Consider the following 27,417-nt stretch of genomic DNA (forward strand, 5'->3'; position numbering starts at 1 on the left):
AAGTACTTTTAGAAGAAATTTTTCCAAAAACTTACATTTATTTGAATTTACTTGAGTAAAGTTAGGGGTTGCCACTGGAGCATGCTGCCAAGTAATGACCTACTAATTTTATTCAGGTGTGTTGCAGCAGGGACACATGTAAGTTTCATGACATGGGCCCTTGAGGACTGGAGTTTGACACCCCTGCCCCACACAAGCGTTTTTATGTAACCTTGCTAAAGTCCCCCCATTTATCGGTGTTACATAGTATGAATTTGTTTAATTAAAAGGACAACATTATTCTTTGAACTTTTACATTCATGTTGAAGGTCTATTTTTTTTCAATGTTTTGAAATATAAAATTGCTTTTATTCTCTTTGTGTAGTCAAATCATAAGCTTATGGCGATAGGAGGTCTCTGTCACTTTACTTAATCATTAATATAGCCGGTAGTTGTAACTGAGACCTTATCACATAGTGGTAGCGGCATGTACTGGTTGATCTGACACAACTGGCTTTCATCTTGATGTCTTCATCAGAAACAGCTCATTACTTCCGGTGTGAATGAGTAGACCGGCTTGTACCACACAGAAAGTTGGCACAGAGCCCCTCTTCTGGCACATCGGTCCTTGTTCTGTCAGTTTCTCTACTATTTTCCGTGAGATTCATTTATTTCATTGGCTCGAGAGAAAGCCTGTCGCGTGCCATAGGCTTTTCCCGCTGTCTGTCAGCCCCCCTCCAACACCATCTTTCACTTCACTTCTCACGCTGGAGCGTCTTCACCGGTCAGGTTGCTCTTTTGTCATTGGTCGTTTTGGCCGTCTGTCAAATGCGCTTGGTCGTGGATTGGGTTTCTTCTGGAACCGCGTCCTCCTCAGCTGTACCTGTCTCGCTGTGAGAGGCTGACAGCGCTTCCTGTTCCACGCGCTGCTCCCGCCCCCTTTCATCCAGCTCCAAGGAAGGAAGGAAGAACTGCTCGAGCCGCGTGTGTGTCATTTCCAGTGTGCTGCAAAACCGCGCTGCTATGTAACTCCCTGGGATTATTGAACTGGTTTCGCAGTCGGTGGGAAGTAAGGTTAGAAAGTTTGGAGATACAGCCGGTGATTTGGGGGGTCCAGGGCCCGCAGGGAAGGTGGTGCGAGTGGGTTTGGAAGTGGAGCGTGGCAGAGAAAAGGAAGAAAGGGGGGTTCTTTCCTGTGCGAGAACTGATAGCTCGCTTCGCTTGCTTGCCACGACAGGACTGACGTAGAATATGGCGGAGCATCACCCGGTTTCTGAAAACAAACACAAATCCTCGCTGAACTCCGGGGTGGCGTACTCTGGGAACGGGCGCAGCAGCACGGCGGTGGCGGAGAGAGGCAACAGCGCAGGAGGAGGAGGCGGGCTGTCCGGCGGCCTGTCGCAGCCGGCCGGGTGGCAGTCCCTGCTGTCGTTCACCATCCTGTTCCTGGCTTGGCTGGCTGGGTTCAGCTCCAGGCTCTTCGCTGTCATTCGTTTCGAGAGCATCATCCACGAGTTTGACCCCTGGTAAGTTAGTTTCTCCGCAGCCCTGGCGGGTTTAGGCTGTTCGCCGAGATTAGCCGGTTCTGTCAAGAAGTTTCTGTGAGAACATGGCAGGTTAACTGTGACACATTTCGTAACGATCCTTCATGAAAATAAAAATGATAAAATGACGCCCTGCACAGTTTATAAAAGGCAGCTTCTTATTGTGCTCAGTTGTTAGACGGTCATCTTGGACAGAGCTCCATTGTGCCGACGCAGTGCTTTAAAATTATACGGCTTTCTCCCCCCCACTGTCCTGTTTGGGGGAAAAAAGGGGAGCCTGAATGACTTTGAGGCTTTTAGTGTCATGTGACGCCTGCTTTGATACTGTAGTTCCTAGTAAAAGTGCAATATCAGAGCAGGCGCTGGGGAGAAGGGGGTCAGAGGAGTGACCGAGGACAATAGTGACAGCTTCATCTGTCGCTGGGTGAAAACGGAAAGAAGCGGCCATGAATGAGCGAAGTGGCTCTGGTCCTTCTGACACAGATTTGTCCTGTTTACCCGCTGATAAGCACCAGCACAGGTTATGGAGGCTAATATAGTTGGTGTGCCAGCAATGTGCCTCATGCATATTACAGTAAAAGGCTTCCAGTGAGCAAAATGTACCCAGTTTTCTTTCTTTTAAAAAAATATTGTTGCGATTTTCAGTGGAAACCATTGTTTCTCCTTCTGAAACTCCCTGCCTCTGCAGGGCACCTTTGGTTTTCCATACGAGTACATTCTCTAAAGTTTCATTTTCAGGTGGGGTCGGTGTACAAACTGCTGTGGTGCGAAAAGGGCTTCCTTACACTCTGAGACATTTAGTGCAGCTGACGAAAGGGATACCGAGTCCACAGTTAAGACTTTGATATAAGAGTGTTTTTTAAAAAAGAAGGGCTGCTGGTCAAACTTTTAACTTTTTCCCGTGTTTGTCTGCCTTTCTGAGATTCTTCAAAACTTTCCTCGGATATAGTGAAGCCCCTCACAGGCCGGCTTTCTGCTAACCAGCCATGACACGTCTGTCATGCCTTTTTGTGTTTCATTTCGAACTGTGTGCCTGGGTTCTGCCAGGAATAGTCCAGGTTTTTTTTTTTTTTTTTGGGGGGGGGTCCAATGTATTTTATTTGTACTCTGAGGGACGATTGCCTGGTCCAACCCTGCGTTGCATCACTGAAAGCATTTAATGATTACTGTGAGACCAGCAGCGTGGATTAAACTGCCAGCTCCATGTCTGAATAAAAGAGGAGGCTTGAAAGCTTTGGCTGGGTGAGAATCCCTCAGTTTCTTGTGTGTCACTGTCTGAAAGTGTAACATGGCGTGACATGGAGTGAAATTTATTCATGCACTGCTTTATTGTTCTATCACTCTCCCTTTGCTATTAGAACAGCAGCCTTAAGTAAAGTACATGTTTGGATGGCGGAGGGGGTGTGCATGCACCTGTTGTTGTTTTTTTGTAATTTATTTATATAAAAAAATGTGACTAGTGATTACAATAAATCAGGCAGGTGGCACAATCTGCCTCACCGCGTGCATTGAAGGGGAATCCCTGGTGTGCATGTGTGAATGTATAAAGGAAGTAACAGAGCGAGAGTTTGAATCCTCTCTGCATGTGCACCTTGTGTGATAGAAGAAACCTTGAGGTTGCCCAGCATTCAGGAGAACAGGAGCGAGCGGGATTTACAGACGTGTGCGATTGTTGTCTGATGACACTTCTGTCTTGCACAGCCCTGTGACCTCCCTGCAAGGTTGTTTGCTGTTCATGAGCTTATCTTTGAAACAAGAATGGAGGAGTATCAACCCTCCGCAACCCTGTTTGTTCTCCACCTCCCTCGCTCGCGCCCCCTCTCTCTGATGCATCGCTTTCATGTCGCTGGCTAATAGTGCGTTCTCCTCAGAAGTTCTAGATCGAGCTATTAGATTTGACAGGAAAGGGAGCTGTGGCTGACATTAGGTAGCCAGCCTGTACGTGGTTAGTTCTGCTTTAAGTTTGGACTGCGTTAATATGCACAGTGCAGCATCGGAAAGAAGAAAAACCAGCTTCATTAGTACTTATGTCTCTGTCTGATGGACTAAAAGTTGCTTGCTTGTGAGTTGGACCTCCCTCACAGCAGCAAGGTCTGGCAAGGAGAGCGCGTCTGATCCACCTGTCATCTTTTTTCCTAAAGCGCCATCTCTCTGTATTAAAGCTTGTGGGCAATTTAAGGGAATTAGTGTCACTTGGTTCTGCTGTGGCGACGATCTGATCATCCAGTTTTACTTTTTGAAATGTTGTCTTTGTCATGGCTATTTTAATGCCTCTCTTTGGGTAACTGAGAGTTAATGTTTAACCTCATCATATTTTTGACTCGCTGTAGTTCGTAGTGAAACTGAATACTGAAATTGTTCAGTACTGAAAGCACCGAAGCATGTCTAGTCAAATGTATAATCTTGTTTCCTAACCCTTGAAGTGGATAATCCCAGAATAAAATGAAAACTGTGACTGTTTCAGATGCTTTGTTTTTTTGTTTTTGTTTTTTTTGATGAAATCGGCTGTAAGTAACTTACAAAACACATTATGTGCCCTTAGTGGGAGAGCCTCTGTGTGCATACTGACAGGATGTGATGCATAACTAAAATTATAAGCGAATGTTTTAGTTCAAGACCAACAGGAGTGAGAGTCATCGCTGCAGAAATGATCTCACCGACTGCATCACAGTCGATTTCGAGAAGTGTTCTGCTTTAGTTTTCATTCATCAGGGCCTTGTGGTTCGCTGGTACTTGATGTCCAGATATATTTGTCTGAAGATCTGCTTTTCAAGTTGAAGCTACATGTTGAGAACAGTGAATATGCTTATACCCAAACTTGTGCTGTTTTTCACTTCTCACTAGAGGTGGGAATCACCATACATCCCATGATACGATATTATCGCAATACTTAATGCACAATACGATATTATTGCAATTTTTAAAAAATATTTTGCGATATTTAGATTCTGTACATAAAGGTAAACTTTATCAATATTCATTCAAAGTCTCACACTCAGTCTTTCTCTCATTTCAGTTTTATTGTTGACAAACTGAACGGTTTGTATTACAGTCTAGTCCAACTTAACTGAACGCAACCATCTGGTACAATTATAGCTATTCTGAACTATGAAATATATGAAAACTATGCAGCCCATTCAGCAACTGAAGAATTTGAAATTAAATTAAAACAAAATATAATTTTACATGAAATAAAAAAGTTTTAAACTTAATTAAAATAAAACATGTCTTAAATTAAAATAAGTAAACTGTCATGTTTATTGCTGCCAAAAAAAAAGTTAAACACATTTGGACAGTGAAGGAATGTCAGGATTCTTGCTCAGAAAAAGGATCAACATGCTCTGAAGTCAGAGCATGTTGATCAGTATCGATACATTATTAGCAATCAAAATATCACAATACTACACAGTATCGATTTTTTCCCCCCACCCCTACTTCTCACCCAAGGGAAGTTGCAGCTTTTGCACAGATCTTTTAAATGCTGGGATGTGCAGTTTGAGGAAAAAGATACTTTCATGTTGGAAGCTAATTGACAGCGGGATTTCACCTCGTAGGCTTCGACTGGCAGGAGGAGGTGGTGGTTAATGTTAGTCATTGTATTTTTGCCCTAGATAACAGGGAAACTCACTCATCTCTGAAAGACTTTCGGTGATGCCGCTATCCGGTCACGCTGCTGTAAGCAAAAAAATTAATTTGCTTGCTTTAGTAAAACAGAAGTTCAGTTTTACAGCCTATAAAGAAACTCACTGATGTACTTTTAATCCAAGGATGCTGCTCGTGGATTTGCATCTGCAGAGGGGGTCGTTGCAGCAGTAACCGCTGGGTGAGGGGTGAAAGTTGCCTAACACATGCCCTGTATGAGTAATGCTGAAATCATCCCATGAGCTACAGAGTGAACGGACCTCTAGCCTTGATTTTAAATAATATTGCAGATGGCTTGAAAAAGAAAAACGGAGGCGATTGGAAAAAGCATTTTACTTGATTTCAATCTTACAGCATTATTCAAATATATCTTAGTAGAGACAGTGCCATTGAATAATTCTGTATACCCAGCTGTGCTCACATCACTGGCTAAATTATTCCAAGATTAATTTCCATGTTTGAATTCTGCAAATCAATTGAGGCAGACCTTGTTAATCAATAGAGGAAGAGAAGCAAACGGAGCGGGATTACAGTGAATTCCATCTAACATGAAAATGCTGTTCTGTTCCTCGTGTCCACAAACGTGGCATAATAAGAAATAGCTCGCTGTTTATGGAGGACGGAGTTGATGATGTGTGTGAACTGCAGAGTGGGCCATCATTGGGGCCACATTACTAGGCGCTCTGCGAATGGGAGCAAGAGGTTTTGTTTTGTGTAATGAACAGGTATTAGACCCAGGCTGTGGCGCTGCTGTATGTCTGTCTTTAAAGATCTAACCCCTCTTCTGCACGTTCCTGAGGGGGAGAGGCGCTTTTGAAGATTGAGAATGTAAAACAGGGCAGGGAGGGGAGGCGAAATGAAAAGTGCCTCATTGAAACTGAATCGGAAAGCAGATTCTGCACTTAGCCTGGTTAGCTTCATTGACACTGGCTGCTTTTTTTCACTAATTTCTACGAAATTATTTCATCCCCACTGCCACTCGGGTCAAATGCCTCAAGTTAGAATTATTTATTTCCTTTTCCTGTTTTCATTTCCCAAGTTTAGGTGACAGTAAAGTCACTGTGTAAAAAAATTGTGTCCCAGTCAGCAAAGCGTTGCAGCTACGTCCGGGCTTTGGCTGATGATTCACGAGAGCAGCCCTGTGGTCTCCTGTGAGGTGCCTTTAGCGGTGCATTCAGCTCGGTCACTAAGGTCATGACAGTTTGTGCCTCTGGTCAGCTGTGTTGGCAGACTGAGTTGATCCAACTGACACCTGATTCCTTAGTGGCACTGACTCTGCCAAGCGCCAGCGCTTTCTTTGGGCAGGGGAGCAAATGTTCTTTCCTACTGGCTGATGGTAACAGGCAGCGAGATGAAGGCCCGGACAGGCTATCTGGCTCACACACAGGACCTCGAGGGGACAGCGACGTTGTGCAGTGTGGACTTTAATCCACACTCCCAGTGTCATATTTTATTTACTGCTGAACTGATTTCAAAATTTTCACCTGTGATTAAATTTTTTTGTGTTTGTTTTGTTTTTTCAGTTGGGTGTGACACACATTGTTGAATGTAAATCAATACTGTGCAACTGCCATGCAATATATATGACCTTTATGAAGCTGATAATGATGCTGGGGCTGTGGCTGTTGCTGCATTACCAGAGTAATATGATGCCTACCACAGAGTTGAGCTCATTACAGGCATCACACTACTACTTCCAGTCATTCTCATTCTCAGTGTTTAGCATTGCACGGAAATGATGCAGATGGAAATAGAATATTAAAATCCTATTTTGATGGAAACTGGAACAGCAGTAATGAAAAACAACATTATGAAGGAAATATCAATTCAGCCACAGTCATGGCTGTCAGAATGTGTCAGGGAGAGGTTTGCTACTGCACTTTGAATCCGAGTGCACTATAATGACCTGATTCACCACAGGACAACAATGAGTGCAATTTAAAAATAAAATAAATGAATACATTTTTTTCTATTGTTAAAGATAATCTATTGTGGGAATGTATATTTAATGGCATTAATGAGGATGGAGCCTCACTCCATGTCTTCACAGACGCTGCTCAGGAAGCAGGAGCTGCTCTTTCTGTAATAGCATGTTAGAAAGGATCCAGTAATGCTGTTGATCCTGGACAGGTAACCGGTCTGTGACAGAGCTGACGCAAAGAGCCGCACAACCGTTCACATTCACGCTTACGGACACACCTACAAATGATCAGTTAAGCTAAAACGTATGTCTTTGCACTGCGGGAGGAAGCCAGAGTACTCTGAGAGGAGCCATGCAAAGAGTCTGTTCTCTCTTTATTTTCACATGTTTTAAATAAATGTATATATGCAAAACAACACGATAAAAATCCCTTCATGTTCACACACCTGGTATTATCCACAAGGTCTAACAAAGGCGTTTGGAAATACTGCTGAGCCAGTTTTAATTTGAATCTTCTTGGATTGCATTTTAGTCTGTATCTGTAGAAACACTGACACTTAAGAGTGATGAGCAAGACGCGTCTGCTTCCTGATCTGGTGTCATCACTTATTACTTCTTACGTGATTCCTGATGACACGACTCTTTCCCGGTGGATAAACACCAGTAGTTTATCCATCATGGGCAAAAAACGGAGTCAGTATTTCATCTCATCACCTTTTCAATTTTTTGTGTGATTCTGTTAGTTTCACAAAGTTTGTATAGCTATGGATGGATGCTTTGAATTTCCCCTGTGGGATAAATAAAGTACATAAAATATAATTATATATAGAAGAAATGGAACAAAAATGAAACGTAACATAACAAGAGAGTCCAGGCAGGACTCTCGGTTAGCGTCACTTTGTGTTGCTGCTGTTTGTAAACAAACATGACTGTTTTTACAAACTCCAATTGGACTGCTCATCTGTCTCCAGGTAAAACACCTGTTAACCTTGAGTGACACATTATCTTTGCTTCACCTGGTTCCCTTTCGCTGTGTGTGGAGGAGCTGCCTGTGGCACGCCTGCTCGGGAGCATGACCAGAAATGAAGCTAAACGAGTCTGTTTTCCCAAGCAGCTCTGCTCTTTTCTTCATCCTGTGTCTGGCTTTACACGTAACCTTGGTTGCCTGTCCATTTTAGAATTCATTTTAACATTTTATTGTTTGCTTTTAAAGTTTTAAATGGCCCGGCTCCTTCTTACCTGTCAGACCTTCTACACCGATACACTCCACAAAGGTCTCTCAGATCAACTGAGCAGTCACTCCTTGCTGTCCCCACGTCGAGACTGAAACACTGGGGGGACCGAGCTTTCGCTGTTGTGGCCCCCAAATTATGGAATAAACTGCCCCTCAATATTAGGCTGGCCCCAACACTTGAAATGTTTAAATCACTTTTAAAAACACATCTTTTTTCAAAGGCTTTTTAGGAGTAGTGCCAGAGTCGGCTTGTAGTCAGTTTTAGTCAGCTGTAGGTCACTCTTAATCTTTTTATTTTGCTAATTTTATTCATATCTTATTGTCTATTTTACTCATGTTTTAATATTTAATATATATACTGACTTATTTTTATCTTTTCATTTATGTATTTATTTTATTGTTATATATATTTATTTCTTTGTCTGCTTAATGTATGGTTTTTACTGCTATCTCTGTTTTATTATCGGAAAGCACTTTGGCCAACTTTGCTGTTTTTAAAGTGCTATGTAAATAAAGTTGGATTACATAATAATACTAAGTGACACCTCTGCTGCAGCACACTGACTGTGGATCAAACCCACAGCTCATGTAAAGATGTGGTTCTGTCAAAGTGCAGACCTGTTGGCTGCTCATTTTTTTCCTCCCTCATGCTGGTCCTTTTCTGTTGATTAGCGTATGTTTAATCAACATTACAGTGTCAGTCTCTCTCTCTATATATATCTATATCATACCTTTATTATTTCTGTTGTAAATAGTGACTGTGGAGTAGTTCTCCTCACTGTAAGGTATTGCCCACGACTAGAGGTCTCAGGGCAAAGACTGGCTGCTGCTGTGGAACAGCGTAGCAAGATGACCGGGAACAGAGACATGTCAGCGGTTCTTTGTTAGCACTTTTGTGCTAATAAAGTGAACTCCTTGAGAATAATCTCCTCAAGACATCAGAATTTCTTTCAACATCACCAGCTTTCAGTGTGCCCTGATTCAGCTGCAGTGTCACAGCTGCACAGATGAGCTGGCAAACGGCATCAGGAGGGGACGAACACCAGAGGAGTGTCATTAATAACATTTTGGACCTTTTGCTGTGCCAGTAATTTGTTTTCCACCAGGAAATCCTGACCACTGCGTACACATGAAAGATTCCCTTTATTCGGCTTACATAATACTAATTCTGCCGTTTCATTATGCAACAGTCAGAGTGGGGATGAGTCATTTTAAGCTACCGTTCAAAGGGGAGGGGGGGAAAGGTCGAGCACTAGTGTGAACTTGACTTTATGGCCACCCCCACTTTACAAATGTTCATGTATTTATTTAATAAGATGACAGGGAATGCTTTTGTTGCTGGCCCCTGATTTTTAGGCCGTTGCATGGAGCCGTTAATGTGAAAGAGCAGTTAGTGTGAAAATGCATTAAAGTTGACAGAGTGTTTTACTGGGAGATTGCAGTCAGAGGAAGTTGATGCTGGTAGCACAGATTATCAGGCCCAGTATCTGCGTGTGTGAACATTGGAGTGACTGCAGTGAGCTCTGGCTGCTGCTGGAGCTGTGAAACCGATGTATTAACACCGTAGGCTGACAGCTTCTCTTCCACCAGTGCTTTTTGATCTATGATCATGTGCTCTACTTTTTCTTCTCTGTGAAATCTGTGTGTGTGTCTGTGTATGGGGGCATGCGAACATTTACAAGTAGCACTGTGATGTGCCGTGGCACTTCAGTGGGGGATATAATATGCACCCGAGAGCTAGATTTCTTTGTCCCATAATACCAGTTCTGTGTAAGCAGAGTGACAGACAGCAGTGATGAAACGGCTGCGCAATAAACCCTCGTATTTTTGGGACACGTGTCCCCATCACAATGTTTTGTTTTTTTGTTTTTTGACTGCTTGTTGTTGTTCTGGTTTTATGTTTGTGTAATGTCACAGCTTCCTCACAGCTGTCAGACTCCTGAACTCTGCCTCCTTTTGACCCACATTAAACTCATGGACTGGACATACACACACTCACAACCACCTACACACACACACAATGGACAACCGTACCCTCAAACACACAATAATAACATGGACTGAGCCACCACTCACAACCACTAGCACTTTATACAGCCTCTGTAGAAATTATCCACATATCTCACTGATCTTAACTGCACTAACTGTATAGCTCTGTGTAAATAATCATTCTGTACATACGATAATTTTTAATCCTACAACTGTTTATAACTTGCATAGTTCAATTCAATTTTATTTATATAGCGCCAAATCACAACAAAAGTCGCCTCAAGGCGCTTCATAGATACAGTGAAAAACCCAACAATCATATGACCCCCTATGAGCAAGCACTTTGGCGACAGTGGGAAGGAAAAACTCCCTTTTAACCTCCGGCAGAACCAGGCTCAGGGAGGGGCGGGGCCATCTGCTGCGCCGGTTGGGGTGAGAGAAGGAAGACAGGATAAAGACATGCTGTGGAAGAGAGACAGAGGTTAATAACAGATATGATTCAATACAGAGAGGTCTATTAATACATAGTGAGTGAGAAAGGTGAGTGGAAAGGAAAAACTCAATGCATCATGGGAATCCCCCGGCAGCCTACGTCTATTGCAGCATAACTAAGGGAGGATTCAGGGTCACCTGGTCCAGCCCTAACTATATGCTTTAGCACATTTCTGTATATCTGTATCTCAGATTTCTGTATAGTTTTTCATATTTATATCCTGTTCATAGCTTGTACATACTTATAGTTATAGAATATTCATAACATACTTCATACCGTGTACATTATAACATACCATAATAGACCCATTTCTGTAATATACTTACATATCTATATTATTGCTAATATATATTGTTATATATCTATATCACTAAAGCACTTCTGGATGGATGCAAACTGCATTTCGTTGCCCTGTACCTGTGCATGTGCAATGACAATAAAGTTGAATTCTATTCATGATTTGGTTTTGTGAGCTTGAGCTCAGATCTGTCTACAGCTTAAAGTGTGCTACCCTAACCAGTGGGGTTGCTCAGTTCTGACCTTGTGGTCCATTCTTAAACAGCCCAACACTAAAGAAGCACTCATCAGATATGGGACCACTTTATATATTTTAAAAAACAGAACAACACTGAACGCATTTGAAGGAGTAGTTCTCTGAATAAACTGTAACTAAACTAGACAGGAAGAGTCGCGTCCTTTCTAACAGCCTGATTCAGCCCTGCTGCCACAATTACAAAGACAGGAAACCTGGAGGATTTCTCTTTTGCTGCTTTGAAATATTTTATTTAGCAAAATGATATTGCGAGACAGCACAGTGGTTAGCACTGTTGCCTAACAGCAAGAAGGTAATGGGTTTGAATCCTCTATCTCTCTCTGGCATCCTCCCACAGACTAAAGTCATGCGGTCAGTGGGGTCAGGTTAACTGGTGACTCTAAATTCCCCATAAATGCAAATATGAGTGAGTGATTGTTTCTCTGTGTTAGCCCTGTGACTGACTGGTGACCTGTCCAGGGTGCCCCCCACCTCTCGGCCTATGGCAGGTGGGATGGGATTCAGTCCAGCGAAAACTTGAGACCGATCGATAATGATTTCTTATTCCACCTCTTTTGCTTTTGTTACTGTGACACATCTTTCATTGTCAGACAGACATTGCTCTACAAACAAAACAGCCTGCGTAAAGGTAATGAACAAAAGCCACGGTTCCTACAAATGGTGCACTTGTATTTTTATCAGACAGGTGAAGCCCTGTGACTTCCTTTTCCACTTTTTTAAGCTGACCTCTTCCCTAGGATGCCTCCCTCATGCTCTAACAGCCTCCACTGTGGATGGACCTGTCATTGTTTGACCTCCAGCTCTATATCTCTGTGACAAACACACACACTGCTGAATGTCAGTTAACTGGTTTTCATTCACCCTGCAGACCTCACCTCTTCGAGGTCCATGCTCTCCTCCTGCTCGGCTGCGTTTTCCCTCGTCTGCAGCTAATTGGTTCCTCTTTGTCTCTCCGGGACCTGTCTCTCTCTCTGCGTGTGTGGAGGTGGATTGGTCTGTTCATGCTGGCATCTGACAGAGTGAGGCAGTAGTTGCGACTCTGTGAACTATTGTCATAGTGCTTGCAAGCCTCATGAGTTTGAAAAGTAGAACAAGTAATGGCACAGACAAACTGTTTGCCACGCTGTGTATTAAAGATCCTGGATTTTAAAGTGAAGGACACGAAGTCATGTGACTTGTGGAATGCAGAAAGAGGCCAAATGTGAGTCTTTGTTTTAGGTTGTATATTAAAGCTGATTCAGAATGATGGCATGTGTGTGACAGTGCCTGTGAAGCTTCAGTGTTTATAAAAGGTTCCCTCCTGGTGTAACGTACGAGTGATGGTGTTGCACGCTATCCTTTCTCCACACAAAACAGCCATGGATCCTTTGATCTCTCCCGTGGAGGGCTACTTCACTGACCTTCTATATGTACAGACATATGGACTCTACTCATATTAACCCACTGCAACACTGACTTAGTTGCTCTCAGTTGGGGTGGCTGTAGCTCAGGAGGTAGAGCAGGTTAGTGGTTCGATCCGTGGCTCCTCCAGTCTGCATGTCAAATAAATGTGTCTGAATGTAGTTAGAAGCACTAAGTATAGAAGAAAGTGTGTGTGTGAATGGGTCAATGTGGCATGTTGTATATAGTGCTTTTATTACTCCGGGAGAGTAGAAAAGCGCTCTATAAGAGTCAGAATCAGTCCATTACTCTCTCTCGTGGCTTCCAGTGCTGGGATGGACTCCCAACTCCACTGTCCTTGGAGTGGAACCTTTATCTGTTACTCATTTGTCACAGTGGGTTCGGGGTGGCTGTAGCTCAGGTGGTAGAGCAGGTCATCTACTGATTGGAAGGTTGGTGGTTCGATTCCTGGCTTCCCCTAGTCTGCATGCCAAATATCCTTGGGCAAGATACTAACCCCAAATTGCTCTCCGATGCATCCATCGGAGTATGAATGTGTGTGAATGTTAGCTATAAAAGCACTTAGAAAGATGTGCTTGTGCGAATGGGTCTGAATGGGTGAATGCACAAGTTGTGTACAGCGCTTTGAGTGCTCAGATGAGTAGAAAAGCGCTATATAAGAACCAGTCCATTTACCATTTACCATTTACTTGTATTTGTAGATGGTATTATTTTCAAAATGTGTGGGTGAGCCTCCTTTTGTGTGCACCAACACCAGAATCTCATTGTGTGGAAAACACAAGTTCATTAATGACGACCTCCTTCTCAGGCTGTGAAAACAGCTGTGCTCCATGGCTTGAAGGCAGCTTTCTAAAGCCTGCAGAAAAAAAAAATGGCACTCATCATGTAGTCAGTGTTATCAGCTTTATCCTCGACACTTGAAAGAGTGCGCAAAGTCTGCATTGCTAATTGGAGTTGTGGTGCAGGCTTCTTGAGTTCGATTATGGGAAGGGTTCAGAACGTTTGACCCACATTGGTTATGTTGGTCTTTGATGTGCTTTCATTTTGGCATTTTACATTTTCCCTTGTGAGGCTTCAAACTTTACAGTTAATATTTAGGACTGCTAAACGTCTGATAGGTGTGCACTGATTGTGAAAGTGTGTGTAAGGGGGTAATTTGGCTCATAGCTGATGCAGTCACACTGATTTATTTATTTTGCCTCTTGGTCACTGTCAACCAGCACAGCTAATGTCACACGATGTATTATGGTCTCTGTAACCGTGCCTTCCTGATTGCCTAGTACGCCTCCATGCCCCTACACACTAACAACAGTCCAGCAGCAGTCTTGTGGGTTCACAGACTGTTACTGGGTGAACTGGGTTGTTTTGAATTTCTCACTAAACTTTAAAGAAGCCTGTTTTAGCTGCCTTTTTGGCCATGTACTGCATATGTGATTTATCAGACCCTACATCTCAGATTGTTCCATATAGTGAAGCATACAGATATTTAGTTGGAGTTAGCTGCTGCTATTACTATTATTAATATTGAAAGTTTAATAATTGAATCTGTAGGATTCCTGCAGTTTTCCATGTGGATGGTTTATGGATGTGAGTACGCAGCAGTTCATCAGAGAGCCATTCTACAGAGAACGTCCTTGATTCGACGTTTCTCTGATTCTGTCTGAAGCAGCACATGGTTGCATTTTGTTCTGGTAAATTTCTTTTGATGTCTCCACATTGGCACTACTGTCTTGTGGTGAAGATGAGAATATGAAGTTAAGAGTGTGTGATCTGTCAGTTCACCAGGAGGTGATGGATACTGGAGAAACATCTATAATTAAAAATGACACCCAGTGTTACAAACTGTTTTCTTCTGTTTGGTTTTTAATAATTGTTATGAATTAAACTGAAGGGCCGTGCTGTTTATTTTGAGTAAGAAGATTTTTTATTTATTTATTTCTTTGCTGTGAACACAATCCTTTAAACTGCTGTATCTGGCTGTGTGCCTCCACACTGCTAACACACTAGTATCTGCAGTCTTTTGAAATCCTACTATGGAGACACTGACTAGATGCACAGATCTCTTTGTAAATTATTCAAATGAGTGGCAGATGCTTAATTTTCACTTGCCCTCTGCAGTGTTTTGGAGGGATTTGTGTTGAAGGAAAAACTGTTGCGTGTGTTGTTGCTACTTGTGGGTGCTCTGACAAAAGCGTTCTGCCTTAATGAGTGCATTTTTATTCCAAACCAGATTTCATTTAAGTTAAACATTTTAATTGTTTGCAGCTAAACTCTCTAGCATGCTACCATCCCTCTGTGATATCACCCACTTCCACCACCCTCACATGTGTTGTGTCTTTGCTTTGAGTGCATACAACTCTGTGACAGGTCTACAGGCAGTGTGGGAGAGCTTTGTTTGGGATGTGATATCTTGGTTATGTCTTCAGGATATTTCATTTTGTCCTCCGTAAATGTAAACTTGAAAACTTGGTGCTCAAAGGTCACTTTGACCTACCTACCTACCCCCCCAAACCGCCCCCCCCAAAAAAAAACAAAAGTAAAAAAAAAGCAAAACAAAGATTTTGTCAATACTATTCCTGCACCAAGCATGACGTGATTTCACTTGAGTGTATTAAAGATTAAAGACAAAGTGATAATAATTTATATTCAAAAGGTCAAGGTCAGCAGGTCATCACGATGGTCATTTTATAACTTTCTAGAAGCGGCTCATGTCGGACCCAATCAGTGTTTAAGCTTCCTCCACACCATGTTCTCAATTACTTTTATATCTACCAAAACATCAAAGCGCAGTAAAGGTTAAGGATCCTTAAAGAGGTAGTGCACACAGAGAGCAGCACCACATACCATCAGAATAGAGGGTAGGGCTGCTCGATTATGGCAAAAATGATAATCTCGATTATTTGACGATATTTATTTAACAATAACAATGTGTTGAGTAATGGCTTAAAAGATTGTCAAAAATAATATAAAATAGTGTGCAAATACTGATAACAGTGCAAATGTTTGCAATATAAAAAATAAATGAAAAATGTAAACATCTGTGTTTAGTGAACTTTGCAGTGTTGCTCTGTGGTGCAGCTGTAGCAAAGTTTACACACTGTCTACTTGATCCACGTCTGACTCCGCGAACCCATAATGTTTCCACACCATTGAAGTTTTTTTTTACCTGTCTTTTCAACCAACGGCAGTCACTCTCCTCTCCAAATAACTTCTGCTTAGCTTTCCGAGCTTCCCTCGGGTCCACGTGTTCGAAATGCAGAGAGGTGCGCTCGATTTGGAGCATCGAGCGCACCTCCACATTTATTGGAGAGTCCTCTTCACACACTGAGGTTAATTATGGAGTTCCACAGGGTTCAGTGCTAGGACCAATTCTGTTTACATTATACATGCTTCCCCTAGGCAGCATCATTAGAAGACATAGCATACATTTTCACTGCTATGCAGATGACACCCAGCTCTATCTGTCCATGAAGCCAGATAACACACACCAATTAGTTAAACTGCAGGAATGTCTTAAAGACATAAAGACTTGGATGGCCACTAACTTTCTGCTTCTTAACTCAGATAAAACTGAGGTCATTGTACTCGGCGCTGAAAAGCTTAGAAATATGGTATCTAACCAGATTCTTACTCTGGATGGCATTACCTTGGCCTCCAGTAACACTGTGAGGAACCTTGGAGTCATTTTTGACCAGGATATGTCCTTCAACGCACATATTAAACAAATATGTAAGACTGCGTTCTTCCATTTGCGCAACATCTCTAAAATTAGAAATATCCTGTCTCAGAGTGACGCTGAAAAACTAGTTCATGCATTTATTACTTCCAGGCTGGACTACTGCAATTCATTATTATCAGGATGTCCAAAAAACTCACTGAAAAGCCTTCAGTTAATCCAAAATGCTGCAGCAAGAGTACTGACAGGGACTAGAAGGGAGAGAGCATATTTCTCCTGTTTTGGCTTCCCTTCATTGGCTTCCTGTTAAATCCAGAATTGAATTCAAAATCCTGCTCCTCACATACAAGGTCTTAAATAATCAGGCCCCATCTTATCTTAATGACCTTGTAGTACCATATCACCCTATTAGAGCACTTCGCTCTCGCTCTGCAGGCCTACTTGTTGTTCCTAGAGTATTTAAAAGTAGAATGGGAGGGAGAGCCTTCAGTTTTCAGGCCCCTCTTCTGTGGAACCAGCTTCCAGTTTGGATTCGGGAGACAGACACTATCTCTACTTTTAAGATTAGGCTTAAAACTTTCCTTTTTGCTAAAGCATATAGTTAGGGCTGGACCAGGTGACCCTGAATCCTCCCTTAGTTATGCTGCAATAGATGTAGGCTGCCGGGGGATTCCCGTGATGTATTGAGTTTTTCCTTTCCAGTCACCTTTCTCACTCACTATGTATTAACAGACCTCTCTGCATTGAATCATATCTGTTATTAATCTCTGTCTCTCTTCCACAGCATGTCTTTTATCCTGTCTTCCTTCTCTCACCCCAACCGGTCGCAGCAGATGGCCCCGCCCCTCCCTGAGCCTGGTTCTGCCGGAGGTTTCTTCCTGTTAAAAGGGAGTTTTTCCTTCCCACTGTCGCCAAAGTGCTTGCTCATAGGGGGTCATATGATTGTTGGGCTTTTCTCTGTATCTATGAAGCGCCTTGAGGCGACATTTGTTGTGATTTGGCGCTATATAAATAAAATTGAATTGAATTGAACTGAATTGAATTGAATTGAAATTTGCCACACGGAGCAGCGCAAGAGTAAAGCACGAGGGAGGGGCTAATAATCGGCTCAGTCATTTTTAATGATTGTTGAAAGCCCAGATCGTAATCGTGATTAAAATTTGATTAATTGAGCAGCCCCAATAGAGGGCACTGAAAAATATTCAATCTGACATTTTATATTGTTTCTTTGCTGTGATTGCTCATTGCTTAAATGTTTGTCAGAGATACTGAAGAAGAATATTGCAAACTTTTTCCTACAGCATTTACTGGTGTCGTGACACTAATGTTGTGTAAAGGTTTATACCCCGTAGACCCGTGTTTGCTTTTAAATTTCCATTTCCCTGCAGTGGGTAAACTACAGCTCCTACAAAAGTGTTTTTACTCATTTGTGTCAGCAGTTTATTAGTACATATTAAGACAATTTGCAGTTTTGGGAATATTTATCAGTGGTTGCCCCTTTCAGGTGCAAACTTTCAATTTTAGGAAACATGCAGTAGTGATGTGCAGACATTTTCTGAACTGAATACATTTCTGGTTAGTTTGCATCTGGAAACCTTTGGATACAACTTTCTTTAGTGTCTCTGTGCCCATTTATTATTAGCAGCTGGTACAGCTAGTGAGTCAAAGGCCAATCGCCACCATCTCAGCCAGTCAGCATCCTTTTGGCATTAGCTCTTAACTCAGCAGCTGCTTCCTCCTTTGTCAGAGTCCCTTTGGATACCTTTAAACCAGGTTTATTTTATTTAAAGGATATAAGAAGCATCGCTCTTTCTGACATGCAGCTGTCTCCTTGTCTCTCTCTTAGCCAGTCATCCTTTACCATTTGCTCAAACATCCTTTCGTGTATCATCTTCCTTCTGCCTCTTGTTCAATCAGTGAAGAGAAGCTGACGAGCTCAGTGCCGGCTCCACACAGGCAGCCACTGAATCACACTCTGCCTGACTGATTTAGCTCCAAGTATTTTCAGCAGCATCGGTTTGGAGTGAATGTGCTGCGCTTGCAGATTGTCCCATTACATTGAGGAAAGTCATCTGTAACCATCTGAGCCCTTTCACTATCTGTCGGGGACCAAATGACTGCTGTTGGATCTTGTGTGCATAAGTAGTGAGATTTGCCATGCTTCATTTGATGAGTAAATAGATGCAGTCTGGCTGGAGGACTTTCCTCCTGATGATTTCTTCCTCTGTGCCTCTGAAGGAGTCCCTGCTTTGTCTATACTCGATGTTTGAATATGACACAGATCAGTTGAGCTTTCGTCATTAGTACATCACAGTTGACACGTCCTGAGTTTGGTAGTTTCTGATAAACTCAAATCTTTGCCTGAGCTTTTGTTTGTTTTGTGCACTTCAGGCCTAAAAATGTTGTAACTCGCTGCACAGTTGGCCTTACACTGAAACTCTTTACTCTACATAGAAAAAATAAAAATAGTATTTGGCATCTCGACTCTCAGCAAAAAGAGGATTTGCTTTGTCACTAGTCAGCGAGCAGCTTTCTTCTTTCCCAGCGGCGCTGTCCGACACTTTCCCTTGTTAAAATGACGAACGTGACTGGCGGCAGCTCATATCAGCTGTTGCTAATTAATTTTAATCCCACGAATAACTTGAAGGCAGACCGACGTACTCGACACAGTCTGTCTGTATCCTGCCAAAGAGCGCCAACGCCAAGCCATCACGAGAGAAATGTGTGTCTGTGTTTCACATCGAGCTGAGGGACGGGCCTGCTATCTGGCACATTGCATCTGTGGAGACGAGCATGATGCAAACTCCTAGTTAAACTTTTACTTTCAGTAATTTAGGTTGTAAACTTTATCTGAATCTCAATTGCTGGCTCTTCTTTTTAATGCAGCTGCTGAGCGTGTTTTTATTTTCACATATGGTCATTAAGAGCTCATTCCAGTCATGCATACCGTTGATGACTTTAGGATTTCTCTTATCTTTACAGTGTGTAGGCAACACAAACAAAGACGGGAGCTCTTTCTTTCTGTAGGCTGTTGGATTATAACAGAATCAACTAAAATGGTTTTCTTTGTATTTGATATTTTGTGTAAATTACACAAAGAGTCCTATCCATTCGATTCAGAGCATGAAAGAAAAATCCACTGACTCGGATAAACATGTTCGTGTGTGTGGTGTACGAGTAAGCCTTTGACATAGTGGCTTTTGTCAAAGGTTCAGCTTCATGCTGTCAGAGAGATGCTTAACTTGCTCTAGTCTCACACTTGCATAAAGTAATAAGTAACGCTAGAGCTGGGTGATTAATTGAATTGTAATTCAGTGCCAATTTTGGCCTTTCAATGATTTTTTAAACAGGATAATCGGGATAAGACTTGTCCTGTGTTATAAATGAAATGCACCACTTTTCTTTACGACAAGCTTTCAGCCCTCCGAACAAGCTCAGACTCATTCGCTGTTTAGTGCAGCTTCAGCAAAGGTGACAGGAAAAAAAACCCTTTGGACAATGAAATCTGTTTAGAAAGAGCTACATTTGTTGAAGGTTTCCACAGGTGAGCCTGTGCCTGCAGCGGCCTTTGTCTTGGAGGCTGTTTCACCTGTCCGAGGCACTGGTTGCTTCAGCTGGTGCTGTAGTTTCTGTTTCTGGGAGTCTCTGCTTGGGTCCGACTGTAAATTTCAGTATCGGCTAGTGAACATCTTCCTCTGCACCTCAGTCTGTGCCTGCTAATAACCGCACTGCAACACACCAACCACACATGAATCCTTGAGCTAACTCAGCACAGTGGACTTGGGGCCACATTTACTAACATGCTCCACCAGTGCAAACTGGGCTTTGGCCAAAAGGAAGTACCGTCTGTATTTACAAAGAGAGCACAGTGACAAGATTGCGTTTCAGAGGTGGGAACTGTGAGTTTTGTGTCTAATGGTGTTGCATGTGTGTTTTTGCGATTTACTTTCTCAAGGCGCAAACTATAGGGAGGAGAGTATTTAAACAAAGTGTGCAAACTGATGCACTAACATTTGCTACGTGCAGTTTACTGCTAATTGTGCTGATATTTAATGCACTGTTGAACAGCATATCTGAGTTTCGCTGACTGCTCCTGTGTTTAGAAAACACAACTTTTGAAACCACCTGGAAACTAATCGCATCAATCGCACCTATGAGTGTGTTTGGCGATTGTGTTATTATATTTTGCCACATTCAGGATATCTGGCCCTTGGATTACAGTAGGAGTGACAGTATGTCTTTGGAGTCCATGCTGGGTCCATGTGTGCCTGCAGGCAATGATGTTTCATACCTTAGGCTCTGAAGCCTGGATTATACTTTGTTGTGAACAAAAACAACTGGAGACCCAACGGCCAAGTAGTCATTCCTCTTATACAACTTGAAAGTCTTTTTGAAGACTGTTGCCAGGGCGCATGCATGATTGGTCCACTGTAATGTAAATTCTGTGTGGGCGAATCATCAAAAAACAGGCAGGGATATGAACCTCCATGTTGACACCATCCTCATTGTCCATGTGATGAAATCTGCGTGAATTCTGCATGGCTCTTTTTGTTGCACCTGAAATGCCCACAAATTGCAAATTCGCATGTATTGCGCTATACAAATACGGGCCATTTACCATTGTAAGATGGGCTTGACAGTCAAACTGCCTATTGGACAATCCTCTGTCCCACTCCATTTCTACCTGTTTTTCTTTTGTTTTTCATTTAAATTATATTTAAAGTTGAGGGAAATTTCCTGCAAAAAGACATCTTTTAAAAGTCCAATAACTATTTAATTAATTTGATAAATCAATGCAGTAAATAACAGCAGTTACAGTTGATGATTACAGTTGACAAACATAATTGTTATCATGTGGAAAGCTAGCAGGATTCCAGCTATTCTAATGTGCAAAAATGTAATGATTGGTTTAGGTTTAGCAGCAGTGACTTCTGCTAAGGATGCTAGGTACTTGTGCTGTAGCTGATAATAATAAATCTATTATGGTACCTATTAGGGCTGCCACGATTAGTCGACTAGTCACGATTGATTTCATAGTCGACACGTCGTTTGAAGCTTTGTAAGATCATAAAAGACGCAGGAATAAGTAGTAGGATTTAAGAGTGTAATAACGGACTGAAACAGAAGATGGCAGCACTGCATGTACAAAGATGCCAGCTGCCGTTAAACCCCGAAGAAGAAGAAGCTGTGTCCTAGAATTCATAGCGCGGCCCAGCTCAGTTTACAACAATGGCGGCAGCTAGTTAGTTTTAATATTGCTCTTATTATTCTTTCTGGCTCACAAAATAAACGTTTAACATATTTTTAGGCGAGAATGTAGCTGTGTAAACCTCAAATATCTGCTCAGTTTATCAAGACACCACATATTTTCAAAAGCGCTCCAACGTTTTCGGAGACGTCTGTTACCCACTAGCTCGATAGCTAGCCGGGGGCAACACTGGACTCCCGGCAAATCGTTTTCAAACCCACCGCCATCTTTCGCTACCCAGGTTAAATATATATAAGTCACTTGGATAACTTCAAAATGTTGTTGTTTGGCTTTTTTTAGTATTTTATTTGTTCCTGAGTAAATCGGTTTGGCTGAGATTACAGTTATAGTTTTTACACAGCTGAATAAACGTCAAGCAGACAGCTGATTATCAGAAGTGTGAGATGCTCGAGAATATACTCAGGTGTCCCGTTATATTTTAGATAGCAAGGAGTTTATTAAACTTCACCGAAACAATCTGCAAATTTCATTAAAATTTAATAAACTATCATCTTGTCTTTATTTTTAGTTAGCACATACCTTAAACACTTAAAGCTGTAAGCTAATGATAGTTATATAAGAGCAGATGCTGCTGGTGCAATAAGCTGTACGTTTTTCTTCCAATGGATGATGATCTGATTAGTCGACTAATCGCAAAAATAATCGGTGACTAGTTGACTGTCAAAATAATCGTTTGTGGCAGCCCTAGTACCTATTTGCTGTAGTTCTGTATTTAATTGTTAAAGCATTGCACACATATTTTTCTCATAACAACAAATTTTCACAGCATGACCTAAAAGCAGGAGTTTGAAAGGTGCAATGGCTTGCAGTGCAGGGAAAGGTGAAAAAGCTGCGGTCAGGCCTGCAGAGGAGAAGTGCGCACGAGTTCCTCTGCTGTGCTGCTTTGATATTCCGCCCCATCGTTCCTCATCTTAGATCCACATGAGCGGCATATTAAAGGGAGTTTCTACAGTGCTAACTTTGCATCAGAGAAATGTCGTTACCCAAATTAAACGTAACAACAAAGCTAAAATGATCAGAACGGTGTCGCCTTCTTTTCACAGCTGATTAATCTTTTAATGTGACAACAAACGGTCTCTGTGGCTGTCACTGATAAATATTTATCAGGATTACAAATTCGTTGTCCTGGTTTTATAGCTGACAAGAAACACAAAGGAGCTTGTGCAACATGTTAGATAGCTTTACAGTTCACTACAAAAGACAACAGTAAACCTGAAGAATTTTTCCTGCTTCCATTCCTGTCTTCTCTCTCTCCTTAATAGCCCGAGCTAGCCTTGCTTCTTCATTGTGGTGCTATGCCTTCACCAGGTCAAAGATATTCCAGCCGGGCATGTCTGTTTAATGCAGCCGGCCCTGTCCCTGTGCTGTCTGCTTCACTCTCGCACTTTCTCTCCATCTCTCGTCACGGCATTTCTCTTTGACTCCCAGCAGAGCGACGGGTTCTTACATGTAAGCCTGGCAGTGATGTGAATAGCACAGTGCTAATAGGGGATCTTGGTGATGAAGATAGCAGTGGTTTTCTCATTTTGCTCATATTTTTTGGGAACAGATTAAAGGGTTTCCATATAAAGGATGTGCAGCATCCAGTCTGTACTGCTGATTGGATGTTGCTGTGTGACTATGGGAGAGTGACCTGCAATATGCCAGGATGGGTGCAGCAAATTCACCTCATGCAATCTTAAAGCAGTGTTAGGGACATAGTTTTTCCATTAGGGGTTTTAGTTGGAAAGTACAGTGTGGCAGATTCCCTGCAAGATTTTTCACTCCAAGTCAGTTATTGACTGCGTGTCTGTGGCTGCCAGACAGGTGGCTGTTAAACTTGAATAACCAAATCAACACTTTGACTGCTGTTTTCAGAAAGTGCAAAGGGACTGTTGGTAACCATAGCAACGATACTTGAATACAGCCTGTCTTATGTTTTCTTTGATGTAGAAGCATGATAGTGATGTCCCGATAGAAAACACCCACAGCTGTGATGTTCAGAGTTCAGACAACCAGCAATCATAAACAGACCTTTAAACCCACAGAGATCAGCTCTGCACAAACCGTAATATCATACAAACTTTTAAAGGGAACCTCCAATGCCCCACACACACACGCGCACACACACACACACACAGAAGTTTTCAATAATGAGATCAGTATTCGTGCAAGTAATAACCTGATAGCATTTCAAAAAGCCTGAACGTTTGGCTAACTCCAGTGTCCCACAATAAGTACCTAATGACGAAATTGTTTCCCTCTTGTAGCAGTCTGTGTTGCTGGACATGTTCATGCTATCTGCATATTCAAATACGTGGATTTGGATTTCTGTTTGCAGAAGGCTACCAAAGGGCAACCGATTAGACGAAAGTGTACTCGTGGGGCCTGAGACGGCAGCTAAAATGGCTCTATTTGTTTCAGAAGTTGAACTGCGGGGCTGCACCAAAGCTCACTGTAAAACGAGGATTATTTTGAACTGTGTATCTTACAAAGCTAGACTAGGTCTAGACTAGTTCTTTTCCTCTGAGCTCAGCTCACTGTCAACCCAACCCAAATAAAACTGGGTTGTTCTGTAAATAAGCTCAGCTTTTATAGCTGGGATACCTCATTTTACCAAAACTGTAAGTGGCATTGGAAGCAGTTTCTCCTTGCTTGACATCTTTTTGTTCAGTGTTGCCTTTTACTAAATCCACAGGTAGATTATTTTGATTGGAGGATCTATCAGTTTTTATTAATTTTCTATTAATTGCCCAGCCCTAATCAGGGGAAATGGTGTAAACAAATTCCATAACATGTTGGCTCACATGTGCCCCAGAGGTGATCCTACCGCATGCTGACTTCACAGCATGATTGCATTGATAGTGCATGTAAAGAAATGCAGAAATTCATATTTGAATGACTTTAGCTCAGTCTTTGGCAACACTACTTGACTGTAGTCTAGAAAAAAAAAAAATTCTGAGCTCCTATCTTTCCTCCAGCAATTTAGCAGCTTTTTAACTCTTGCAAAAAGCGAGCCCATGTCGAGGGAGAAGCTTTGTCAGGAGCTGGCTGCGAATTTCTTTTTGAGCCTGAGAGCCAAATGACAAATAGGACAGCCTTGCCCCAGAAACCCGACTTAGGGAAACATATTGCCTCCTTCATCATGTGGGCAGCCACCCACCATAGATAGACCTGTGACCTCTAATTTAAGAAACAACGCTCCAGGCCTCACAATGACAAACTGCAATTGCTTCAGTTACTTTAAATGTATTTAAATCACTTCTCCTCGGTCAGACCTGTGGGTCCACACTGGGCTGAATGTTCTATTGTGATCCATAATGGGAATCATTATGCTTTGCTTGCACTTTGATTACTGCGATGGCAAGCCTGTCACATAGCAACCTTGTATTATTATCACCGGCTGCTATTAAAATGAGTATTCACACAGCAGCCGCTTCCACTGCTGCAGCTCTGTGCCATTTATTATTAGGAATTTGACCTCAGTCTGAATGAAGACAGAGTGTAGGAGAGTCAGAATTTAGGCCAAGGGAATGAGTGGGTGAGCAGTGTGCTTATGCTCTGGGATTTCTATGGGCTCAGCAAACCTTAAACAAAAGGCATATTATTTATAAAAAAAAGATTAGTCACATGATTTTTCCACCAGACTTTCACTGATGTGCCGATCTTTTTAATCTTTAAACACACTATTCACGTCAAACCAGTATGTTTCAGTGGCCTCAATGCCCTACTGACCTTAGACACCGCTGCAGATCGACAGGCTTACGGTCAAAAACACACAGTACTCACTCCCTTGCTGAAATCCCTTATAAATATTACTCTATTTTATATATATATATATTTTTAAATATTGAATGCACTTTAGTGAATAATTATGTAAGGTAATAAACTATTTATTGAGCATCATAATCATGGGATTAGTTTTTCCCAGAATGAAGCAGCCCTGTGATTGACTAGAATATCAAATGAGACAAACAATACACTGCAACAATAGGAATGCCAACCCCTGTAGAGGATTGGTGAAATGCAGAATGTAGATGGGGAAGAAAATGATACGACACACACAGCGACCAATGAAAGTGTCGAGTCTGGCTTGAGAGACTTCTGATCTCAGTGTGAGTTCCCTGCATTAGTAATATAGTACACAACAGACCAAGACTAGCCAGCCGTCCTGTGCATCGGTTCAAATATGTTTTCTCATACAGGTTCATGCTGGTTTGGATCCTTTGGGCGAATGCAGTCAAGTACAAGCACAGCCGCAACCGCTGATTTTATTGGATGTGTTAGCACACACGACGACCTGCTGTACCGTCTTCTCCGTGTTCTTAATGCGCTTCGTGATTTTTATGGAGGTATTGCAGAGAGGCTGACATGCAGCAGTCACAAAAGTGCAGGCCTCAGGCCAAGGCTGCACTGATATGAAAGGAAATGAATTCATCACACAGTGCAGAATATGAAAGACCACAGCAGACACTTCAAACACTTCAAAGCCTGTTTGCTGCCAGAGGAGCAGATTTGACAGGAACGATCTTGACATGCATCACGTTTTATGCGCCGCAAAATAGCCAGCATGATTTTGGTATCCAACGTGGATTTGTAAAGCTAATGCCTAACATTTGTAGGGAAATGTGGCTGTGTATAAGTTGGGGAATGACTGCTCAGAAAGTGGCTACAGCCAGATTTCCTTGGAACAAACTTGAAGCTTTGTATGTAAAACCAACACATATTTACACCAGAGAATCTTAAATTGAATTTCGTGAAATGTCAGCTCTTGCCTCGCCATCCTCTCCCCATGCAGCTTGTGCATCCACACTGGGTACTAAACACTTAATAACTTTCCCTGACATGCAACGTGAGTAATGGCACCGAGCCACCAGCTAAATGGAGGTCAATTTTCACAGTGGCTGGTCAGTTTGTCTCCTGCCAGCCGTGGTCGTGTGTACTATACCAGCTGGAGACTTTAGTCAGCAGCACCACTCTGTTTTGACTCTTTAATGAAGTGAATAAAGCTGGTGAACTTTGCAGAAATTGGCAGTGTGGGCAGTACTCACAGACATCTCTGTGCTCTAGAGGACGAATGGACCACTGAATATGATTGATTAAGCTTTATGCTGGCGGTAGGTTAATGTTCATTTTATCTGTTTAGACTGGAATTATTAGATGCTTGTTTCTTTAAGGTATTGATAAGGAAACTACTGGTGTGATTGTACCCATATATGCCAGGAGTGTCAAACCACAAGGGGCCAGAATCAGTCCTTTCAAAACCTCCATGAGTTTGATGTCCCTGATCTACACTATGTGCTGGATCAGTGTATGTAGCTTAGCCAATGAGTAATTAGTGTGTCCTCTGGACTGGAAGCAGTGTTGGCTTATTGGAGTGAAAGATTGCATAAATTTTCTGACAAATTAGACAAACATAAAAAATCTTAATGAATACATTTTTACCTAATTTTATGATGTCATGAATGCTTTAAAACTGGATATGACAAGCAAGAGATAATGGTATTTGTCCCTGATAGTTTTTTAGCTGCTGCTTGCTTTTAGTCTTGTTTCAGACTCTGTGAAACTTTTGAGTTCGTTCGTAGGTTCAGTATGAAATGCTTAAAGATTACTTTGAACTGGGAATCACATAAAGCTACTTTAGTCAGTGCTAATAGCAATGAAAACGAGCTTGAAATGCTTTAAAAAGCAACTCATGATGTTGTAGCTGGACTCCAGCCCGTGAGTATGTTCAAAC

At 42.1% G+C, this 27,417-nt stretch overlaps 1 protein-coding gene and 1 long non-coding RNA gene across 3 annotated transcripts in view; one reads left to right on the top strand and one right to left on the bottom strand.

Moving 5' to 3' along the window:
* Window positions 1-899: 899 nt before the first annotated feature.
* Window positions 900-27,417, top strand: part of LOC146507667 (dolichyl-diphosphooligosaccharide--protein glycosyltransferase subunit STT3B-like) — an 87,149-nt gene continuing 60,631 nt past the window's right edge. The window contains exon 1 of one of the 2 annotated variants that reach the window (XM_085178393.1): window positions 900-1,505. In XM_085178393.1, coding sequence (XP_085034519.1) covers window positions 1,231-1,505 — 275 coding nt within the window. In that variant the 5' untranslated portion in view covers window positions 900-1,230. The other variant, XM_085178394.1, reaches the window with a different exon arrangement.
* LOC146507668 (uncharacterized) lies at window positions 13,941-14,163 on the bottom strand. The gene is made up of 2 exons (XR_014876990.1): window positions 14,058-14,163; window positions 13,941-14,020 (listed from the first exon to the last, which is right to left on the bottom strand). It is a non-coding gene; the product is annotated as an uncharacterized LOC146507668 (long non-coding RNA).

This window comes from Neolamprologus multifasciatus, chromosome 11 (assembly GCF_963576455.1).
Source record: "Neolamprologus multifasciatus chromosome 11, fNeoMul1.2, whole genome shotgun sequence".
Taxonomy (NCBI): Eukaryota; Metazoa; Chordata; class Actinopteri; order Cichliformes; family Cichlidae; genus Neolamprologus; species Neolamprologus multifasciatus.